Source organism: Nomascus leucogenys, chromosome 25 (assembly GCF_006542625.1).
Source record: "Nomascus leucogenys isolate Asia chromosome 25, Asia_NLE_v1, whole genome shotgun sequence".
Lineage (NCBI taxonomy): Eukaryota > Metazoa > Chordata > Mammalia > Primates > Hylobatidae > Nomascus > Nomascus leucogenys.
This window is the reverse complement of record NC_044405.1, coordinates 19,745,212-19,755,268: the sequence shown is the minus strand read 5'-3', so window position 1 is coordinate 19,755,268 and position 10,057 is coordinate 19,745,212. Positions and strand designations below refer to the sequence as shown.

Sequence of the window (10,057 nt, the reverse complement as noted above, 5' to 3'; positions counted from 1 at the left end):
GTGCTGGCTGGCTGTGTCCCCTTTGCATTGATCTCTGTTAGGACCTTGTCACATTGTACTATGATGTTTAGCATCTGTCACTTAGGCTGGAGTGCAATGATGCAATCTCAGCTCACTGCAACCTCCCCGTCCCGGGTTCAAGCAATTCTCATGCCTCAGTCTCCCCAGTAGCTGGGATTACAGGCTCCTGCCCCCACACCCGGTTAATTTTTGTATTTTTAGTAGAGAAGGAGCTTCACCATGTTGGCCAGGCTGGTCTTGAACTCCTGACCTCAGGTGATCTGCCCACCTCAGCCTCCCAAAGTGCTGGGATTACAGGTGTGAGCCACTGTGCCCGGCCTTGTTCATCTTTATACTCCTGGGGTCTAGGCCAGTGAACCAAGTAGGTCAATGTTGCCTGACCGAATTAGTGAATGAAATTGTCTCCTCTCAGGGGATTGCAGTTCTGTCATCTGTAAGTGAAGTGGTCTCTGCCAACAGTGGAATGATCAGCCCTGACATTCTATGATATCCTTCACCACGTGGTACAAAATATTAAGTAGTTCCTGTCTAGGTCTTCAGAAGGCATCAGCAATTTAGACCCTTTCTGTATCCTTTAGTTTCTTAAACATAAATGCTAATAAGTAATTATAAATAGAGGAAAACTAAATCAAGTTAAAAGAATACATTTTTAAAGCGACATTATAACTTTTTATTTTTTTTCTTAAATAATGAGAACTTTTCAAGATTAGTTTTCTGCAAAACTTTAAATGTTAGTTTTAAAATATGTTCTTGTTATACTGGGTACTTCTTAAATACTCAACTTCTCTGGTATGGATTATTTGTCCTTTGAAATGTTTGTTCAGGTTCGAGACCAGCCTGAGCAACATAGTGAGACCCTGTCTTTACAAAAAAATACAAAAATTAGCTGGGTGTGGTGGCACACGTGCCTGTAGTCCCAGCTACTAGGGAGGCTGAGGTGGGAGGATCACTTGAGCCCAGGAGGTTGAGGCTGCAGTGAGCTGAGATTGCATCACTGCACTCCAGGCTGGGCGACAGAGCGAGACCATGTCTCAAAAGAAAAAGAAAAAGAAAAATGTTTGTTCTGTCTTAAGACTTCTAAATAGGTTAAAGGCCAGGAAAACAATAAATGTAATCTTATGGTTTGCTTATTCATCTCTTCAGACTCCACACTCATGAATTAATATTATAGATAAATGCTCATATGTCAGTCTAGTAAGCAAGTGATAGCTTTTGAGCCTCGGCTTCTACATAATACATCTGGGTTATTTATAAATTGAATTTGTCACACACAAGTGATGTTTCATGAGAAAGAATATTCAGTGATTTGTAAATCTCTCCTTTCTATCACCACGGCCACTGCCCAGACACTTTACTTCAAATTTGGCTTTATTTTCGCCATTGATATTGATTAAAATGACATTTACTTGCCCAGAAAGTAAAAGAGGTCTTCAGCACAAAATATTGCTCCAACAAGCAAACATAAATCATTGAGTTTCAAATGTCATCTATCTTTATTGGCCAACCACATAATCTCCATGAAAATTCTCAACAGAGAGCAAGGAACTCACTTTCTTCCAAGCAATGACAATTTGGATTTGCCTCGTGGCACCGGCATCTCTTCATGTCTGGACGTCAGATGTTAGCTTGGTGCCTTTCTCCCTTATCAGGGGGACATTTTGAACCCAGCCGCACCAATGTTCTCATGGATGGTGGCCTTCGATTCTTCTAGATTCAAGATTTGGCTCTTGTACTTTTCCTGCCAGTCCTCTACAATGTACTGGTGGTAGGGGTCATTGGAGTGTTCCCGTCTCTTGGATTTCACAGTGCTCACCAGGATGGCCACGATAATGAAAGAGAACATTCCAATCATCACCATGAGGTACAGGATGACATAGTAGAAGTTCTCGGCATCAACTTTGGCTTGGAGGGCCTCTTGCTGAGCTGTCGTGTTCTGGCGCCAATTGTCCATGTAAGTAATAAAAATCCTTCGGAAGACGTCTTCCAGTGTCTGTGTGAAATTGGATAAAGTAGACATGCTTCCCTCCTGCTGCAATTTAAATAATAAAATAGGCGAACAAGGTTAGGAAAACAGATCTTTTCTGGATTTGGCTATGTAAAGGTGGGAGGGAGATGTCAGAGGACAAGCAACAGTATTTCTTCTTAACCTGGCTGGTGATTGAATGCATGTTTTGTTAGTCTTTAAACTGACTATATACATTTTATTCACTGTTTTTTACAATGCATGATTGTTACACAGTAAAAATTTTAATGGCAGACAAAATTTTATATATATACTTTGATAGCTATATATGCATGTAAAAAAATGTATGTGTACATATGAAAATGGAGAAAATATTAGAAGTACATAGATCAGAATGTTAACAATGGGTGGTGTGCTTAAAGATATATATTTTCTTCTTTATGCTTTTCTCATATTCCAAATTTTCATCAGCAGTCTTGCATTACTTTTGTTTTTTAAAAAATTGGTAACCTCACAAGAGCTAGAATAAGGCCACATTCATAACAAGCACTCAACAAACGTCAGTGGAATGAACCAATGACTCATTTATGCTCTCTGTTTTTAGAGAATTGTGGGGCATTATGAGATAACATCAAGGGAAAAGATTGCAGGGGGCATTGACAGACTCTCCAATTTGTTCCATCCCCTATGTCTAAGTGGCACATTGTCCCAAGTGTCCTAAAGGGAGGGGTGTATACATCCATATTTGAAAGAAGTATTTTAGGTAAGTGATGCCAAGAAACAATCTGAGAGATTATTCCTATGTTTCAAATCCATCTCTCCTTTTCATCCCCACTGGCACTGCCCAGCCGCCAGCATCTTTCACCTGGATAATACAATGCCAACAATGTAATACAACACAACCCTCCCCAAAGCCATCTCTTTGGGGTTATATGTGCCCCTCTCTGCCTTGAGTAGCCATCAATATGCTTTTTTTTTTTTTTTAAGACGGAATCTTGCTCTGTCGCCCAGGTTGGAGTGAGGTGGCATGATCTCTGCTCACTGCAACCTCCGCCTCGGGTTCAAGCGATTCTCATGCCTCAGCCTCCCAAGTAGCTGGGATTACAGGCACGTGCCACCACCCCTGGCTAATTTTTGTATTTTTGGTAGAGACAGGGTTTCACCACATTGGCCAGGCTGGTCTCGAACTCCTGACCTCAGGTGATCCACCCACCTCGGCCTCCCAAAGTGCTGGAATTACAGGTGTCAGCCACTGTGCCCAGCCAATGTGCCTTTTTGAAGAGGGAAATTATAGTGCCATTTGTTTGCTTTTAAAATGATGCAATGGTTGCTCTTAAAATCAAGTCCTAATTCCTTAACAGTATTCACCCCATTGGCTGAGCAGGCTCCTGACCACCTCCTCAGTTACCCTTTGCTCACTACAGTTCGGTCACACCTGACATCTTCCCTCCCTGTCAGTAAGCTCTCTTGCCTCAGGACATTAGCACATCCTATTCTCTCAACCTAGAATACTTTTGCCTTTCTCTTCCACCTGCTACCTCCTCATTCTTTAGGTTCCAGCTAGTTGTCACTTCTGAGACTTCCCTGGCTCTACTCTAAATCTCTTCCCACCACCACCACCATTTTCCTCCAACAGCATCTCCTTTTTCTTCAAAAGCACGCGTCACATATGCAGTAACTAAATATGTGTGTATATATTTATATTACTTTTGTTTAAAAAAATTGGTAACCTCACACCAGCTAGAATAATGCCATATTTATAACAAGCACTCAACAAATGTCAGTTAAATGGAACAATGACTCATTTATATTCTTTTTTCAGAGAATTATATACGTGTGCTTTTTTATACATCTCTGTTTTTAGAGAATTGTGGGGCTTTAGACATAACATCAAGGCAAACGATTGCAAGGCAAAAAAAAAATTTTTTTTTTTTTTGAGACGGAGTCTCATTCTGTCACCCAGGCTGGAGTGCAGTGGCTCAGTCTCGGCTCACTGCAACCTCTGCCTCCCAGGTTCAAGTGATTCTCCTGTCTCAGCCTCCGGAGTAGCTGGGACTACAGGCGCCCGCCACCACGCCCGGCTAATTTTTTGTATTTTTAGTAGAGACGGGGTTTCATCATGTTAGCCAGGATGGTCTCGATCTCCTCACCTTGTGATCCGCCCACCTTGGCCTCCCAAAGTGCTGGGATTACAGGTGTGAGCCACCGGCCTTGTTTTCGTTTTTCAATTACCCATGTATTGTGTGCTTATTCATGTGATCCTCAAAACCACTCTATAAACTCCTACCTTCAGGATGTTTAGTGAGATTAAGTAACTGAGTCCCGGTGACAGGAGAGCTTGAGCCCCCAGAAGGCAGGGATTGCTTTACTCATCTCTGAATCCCAGGCCCCTACACAGCGATGGGTACCTAGCAAATCTTTACTAAAAATTTGTTGAATGAAGGTGTGAATGAATGACAGTTCCTCTGTGGAATTCAATTGGAAACTACCAGAACAGTGATGCTTAATTTATTCTTAAGGGGTGTGGGAATTGGGGGTGGGGGAGGGGCGGTGTTAAAGATCCCTCGAAAAGTAAAATAAAATGATGTGACTTTATTTTTCCCCAAGAAAGTATACATATGCACATAGGAAGCTCTACATTCAATTTCGGGGGACTTCTGAGCCCCCTAAGGCCCATCCAAGAATCTCTGCCACAAAAGGTCTTTGAGATGAGGGACTTCAGTGCTGAATTCCACTGGAGTCATTTAAGTTTGTTTCCAGGTGCAGGCATGGCAGCGTTCACCAGCCTTTTAGAGCTAAGTGGCCCCAACTGCCCCTTATTTGTTCAACCCTTCTAATGTGAACAAAGGCCCCACTGCTAAGCAGGTCAGGAGGTGCTTTTTGATAAGACTTAATCACAGGGATGAAAGGGCCTATGGGGATTAAATATCTAAGTGCTGATCCGTGGCCAGGCCAAATAAATAGGATCCCAAAGGGATTTGGCTTTTGAATACAGATGCATGAGATGTGGCCGAGTGGCCCATGCCTGCTCCGTGACCACAGGAAAAAAACAAATCACAGTGTGTGAAAGCAGCTTCATTGAAGGACATTATGCTAAGACATTCAAATTATAAGTGTGTAGATTTCAAGTTTTTATTCCCAGAATTACTGTTTAACTGATAGACATCAACCATATTTGGAGGCCAGGAGCAGTGGTTCACACCTGTAATCCCAGCACTTCGGGAGGCCGAGGTGGGAGGATCGCTTGAATCCAGGAGTTTGAGATCAGCCTGGACAACATAGTGAGACACCACCTCTACAAAAAATAAAAAAATTAGCTGGATGTGGTGGCACACTCCTATAGTCCCAGCTCCTCAGGAGGCTAAGGTGGGAGGATAGCTTGAACCTGGGAGGTCAAGGCTGCAGTGAGCCATGATCACACCACTGCACTCGGCAGTGACAGTGAGACCCTGTCTCAAAAATCCAAACAAAACAAACCATATTTGGTATACATACTTATCCTACCCCTAAGTAGAATATCATAATAGGCATTTACTTTAGTAATGCTAAGACAACTATCATTTATGTTCTCTGGAATCATATGAAATGGCCATTTGTATAGGTTAGAAATGGTCAAATATGGGCAATTCATGTGTATCAACCTAGGGTACCTACATTTCCAGTGAATGCTTTTTGCTGAATCCTAGCACAGGCTGGGTCCCTGGAGATCATTTAGGCCGGTTCGCTCTCTGGTAGGTGGAATAACTATAGCCTAGAGAGCTTAAGTCACCTGTGCAAGATCACAGGCCTCTCAAGTTGGCCACAGTGCCTGGACTAGAACTCACGTCACCCAAGCCAGTGTCCAGCACTGACTGTCCTAGCAGAGGTCACACATTCCAGTAACTCACTGTTTTCATTGCTGTGACCAGTTGGCTCAACTGGGTACGAGACATAAGATCAAGACCATGATTTGAGCTTACACATGTCATTAGTTGTGCCCTGTCTCCTGGCTACAGAATGATCCCCTAATTCCAGCCATTCCTGTCACAAATGTGTGTTATTCATGACAACGGCAATCAGGACACTATTAGGAAAGTAACACTCATTTGAACCCAAAGTCCAGAGTTTCCTTTTCTTTTTTCTTTTTTTTTTTTTGAGATGGAGTCTCACTCCGTCGCCCAGGCTGGAGTGCAGTGGCGTAATCTCGGCTCACTGCAAGCTCCACCTCCCGGGTTCATGCCATTCTCCTGCCTCAGCTTCCCGAGTAGCTAGGACTACAGGTGCCAGCCACCACGCCAGGCTAATTTTTTTGTATTTTTAGTAGAGACGGGGTTTCACTATGTTGGCCAGGATGGTCTCGATCTCCTGACCTGAGGTGATCCGCCCGCCTCAGCCTCTCAAAGTGCTGAGATTACAGGCGTGAGCCACCGTGCCCAGCCCCAAAGTTTTCTTTTCTTGAAACATGGTAGATCACTCACATCACCTGGGCCTATAAAAGGCAGCAAAGTCTTTCATTTTTATATCAAGAAGAGAAAACAATATGATTACCTACATTTACCATGAATCCTCCATTTAAAAAACTCAAAATTTTCATTCTAAGGCAATTAACAAAGAAATGAGTAAGGAAAACACAAGAAGGAAAGAAGGAAGAGTGGATGAGGAGCCAGGCCACGTACCAGGAAAATCATTCTTTTTATCATTTTCTGGAAAAGGCAAATAGATAACTTTGTTACTATTTTTTCCTCAAAAAATAAAGATGTGTGCTAAGACTTACCTATGCAGTGTGTGGGCAGGATGAAATTCCTTTCCAAAGCCAGGCTGTTCTGAACCTTTTTGCTGGCGTTAGCAAGCTCTCTTCTGGGTTGCACACAAGCCTCAGCCTGCTGGGCACCTTCACCTTATGACCATCTAAGCCCTTGCAACTGCAGTCAGCAATCCTACGCTTTTATGAACCCACATGTTTAATCTAATCGTATGTGGAAAGTTAAATACTAACTGGCAGTTGGAATTCACCTTGGTGCCTGATGGGGTGTATGCCTCAGGGACTCTGGCTTTGGGCAGAGTGGCACAAGTTCCTGCTCTGGGACCCTTCCTGCCAGCCCCAGCCAGGGCAGGGCCTGGGCACAGTGAACATCTCTCCTCAGAAGAAGTCTTCCTCTTAGGGTAGGCTTAGGGGGCAACAGCATTCCCTGCCAGAACACGTGGGAAGGGCTGGGTGCAGTGGCTCACGCCTGTAATCCCAGCACTTTGGGAGGCTGAGGCGGGTGGATCACCTGAGATCAGGAGTTCGAGACCAGCCTTGCCAACATGGTGAAACTCCGTCTCTACTTAAAAATGCAAAAATTAGCCAGATGTGGTGGCACACACCTGTAGTCCCTGCTACTCTGGAGGCTGAGGCAGGAGAATCACTTGAACCCACAAGGCAGAGGTTGCAGTGAGCTGAAATCATACCAAGGCACTCCAGCCTGGGTGAGAGTGAGAGTCTGTCTCAATAAAAGAAGAAAGAAGAGGAAGAAGAGGAAGAAGAAGAAGAAGAAGGAGGAGGAGGAGGAGGAGGAGGAGGAGGAGGAGGGAGGAAGAAGGAGGAAGAAGGAAGAAGAAGACGACATGGGAAGGACAGGGCCCCAGGGAGAGGAGCCAAGAACAGCCATCTCTGGGTGGTTGGTGTGGGTTGAGGGGGTCAGTATAATTCCAGGCAAGTGCCGTGTTCTGAAGACGCTAAATAAGCTAAATTTTGGTAAATACTCCTCCATGGGACCATTTCCAAATGAGTTTATAACAACATTGTTGTCTTGCAAAAGAGAAACAGGCTGCAAGGGTACTAAGGTACTACATGGAGGAGATGGAAGTAAGTCCAACAAAAAGGCTTTGAGGTTTTTGTTCGTTGTTGTTGTTGTTTTGAAACAGAGTCTTCCTCTGTCACCCAAGCTGGAGTGCAGTGGCTCAATCATAGCTCACTACAGCTTTGAACTCTTGAGGATCCTCCTGCCTCAGCCTCCCAAGTAATGGGACTACAAGTGTGTACAAAGCCCGGCTAATTTTTATTTTTTTGTAGAAATAGGGCCTTGCTCTGTTGCCCAGGCTGGTCTCAAACTCTTGGCCGCAAGGGATCCTCCAGCCTCAGTCTCCTAAGCCGCTGGGACTACAGGTGTGAGCCATGGTGCCTGGCCCCCAGCAAAGTATTTAAAGACCTAGCAAGAGCTAAACATACTCTATTTACCAAAAGATCCTTTTCTATAATGGTGGGGACCCTTGGAATTGGGAAATCTGAGTCTTTATATTGGCTATCATTTAGGAGTGCTTACCATGTGCTTTTATTGTATTAACCTCAGGTAGTCATTGCCACAACCTGACGTAGAAGGTACTATGAACTTAGCCAAGGGAATCAGGGCACAAGAGGTCCAATGACATGGAGGTGGAGCCATTTGGATTTGAATCCAATTTAAATGGCAGCCACGGAAGTTACACTCACTCACTCAAAATCACTTCAAGGTCATGTGGGTGGTCATTAGTCTGTAACTTGTCTCATGGTTTTGTAAAAGGAGGGTTCACTTTGTTTTAAAATTGGAGTTTCACATTAAATGGTGCTCTGAACCATGTGACTTGAAGCACACTGGGTGGCAAAAGGAAGATGGCTAAGATTTAAAATGATCTACAAATTATTGCAGAGTTAACGTTATTAGGTGTACTTTAAAGGTGTATATGAGGATCTCTGTAACTCCGCATAAGCTTCTCATTAACACTATTTGTCCTCATGAGTTGTCTTCACTGAACAAGATAGGCAAACTCAGCCGCCAGGAGGAACACTTTGATGGTGCAACTGAGTTCACCATACCTCTGCAGAAATGGAAGCAAAACGTTCAAGTAAGAATTCCGCTAGGAGATGGTGCCACCTGCTGGTGGGAACAGGGAACTGAGGCCAATCTTCTAAGCCCTTGCGGTTTAACTTCACTCTTGAATTCTCCCGGTGCCGAGGAGAGGAGAATCAAAGCAGCGTGTTTGTCTACACTTTGGTAATTAAAGGCAGAACTGGACGGCGATGTGTCATGGAGGCTAGCAAACCAGGTGAGCAAATTTCTTACTGTCCCTGGTCTTTGGATTCTTCGTCTGTAAGATACAGATAATAAGAGTTCCTGCTCATTTGGCTTGTTATAAAAGTTAAATGTGATCACAGATATACAGCACTTAGCACAGAACCTGCCACGAGGTAGGACAGTAAGTGCCCTGCACATATTAGCTTTTGCTATTACTTTATAAGAAATAAGCAAGAACACATGCCAGTGAAAAGGAGAGCTTGACCAGACCTCACCAATGAAAAGAATGTTCTAGCACCAGGTGAAGAGTAGCTCCTTAATGGTTAGTTTTTAGACAGCTCTTACCCATATCCCGCTACACAATTTACAAAACTAGATTGAGAAACTGGAAGGAGACAGTTTGGATCTGTGTCTCCACCCATATCTCATGTTGAATTGTAATCCCCAGTGCTGGAGGTGGGGCCCCTGGTGGGAGGTGATTGGCTTATGTGAGTGGTTTCTAATGGTTTAACACCATCTCCCTAGTGCTGTTCTTGTGGCAGAGTTCTAACGAGATCTGGTTGTTTAAAAGTGTGTAGCACCTCTCTGCACCCCCCCTTCCTCCTGCTCCAGCCACATAAGGTGTGCCTGCTTCCCCCACACAAGGTGTGCCTGCTTCCCCTTTGCCTTTTGCCATGATTGTAAGTTTCCTGAGGCCTCCCCAGAAACTGAGTAGATGCCAGCATCATGCTTCCTGTACAGCCTGTGGAACCCTGAGCCAGTTAAACCTCTTTTCTTTGTAAATTACCCAGTCTCAGGTATTTCTGTATAGCAATGTGAGAATGGACTAAGGCATGGAATGAGATGGGGCCTGGAAGAAATGGAGGCAGAAGCAAACATGACCCCTGTGCAGTTAGAGGCTGGAGAAGAAAATGGAAGGGGAGAATTGCTGAGTATTCCTAACAGGCTGCAGCCTCCTTGATCTCTGCAGCAGGCTCTCAATGGGTTCACTCAACATCGTCCCCAACAAGCGAGTAAAATGGTACACACCCAGAAAACAAGAGATGTAAAAGCAAATGTT

General features: G+C 44.1%; 1 protein-coding gene across 1 annotated transcript; it reads right to left on the bottom strand.

The window, feature by feature from the left end:
* Nucleotides 1-1,375: 1,375 nt before the first annotated feature.
* On the bottom strand, nucleotides 1,376-6,864 carry KCNE2 (potassium voltage-gated channel subfamily E regulatory subunit 2). Its single transcript, XM_003263887.4, has 2 exons — nucleotides 6,738-6,864; nucleotides 1,376-2,050 (listed from the first exon to the last, which is right to left on the bottom strand). The coding sequence occupies exon 2, from the start codon at nucleotides 2,036-2,038 to the stop codon at nucleotides 1,667-1,669; it is 372 nt and encodes a 123-aa protein (XP_003263935.1). The 5' UTR covers nucleotides 2,039-2,050; nucleotides 6,738-6,864; the 3' UTR covers nucleotides 1,376-1,666.
* Nucleotides 6,865-10,057: the final 3,193 nt, after the last annotated feature.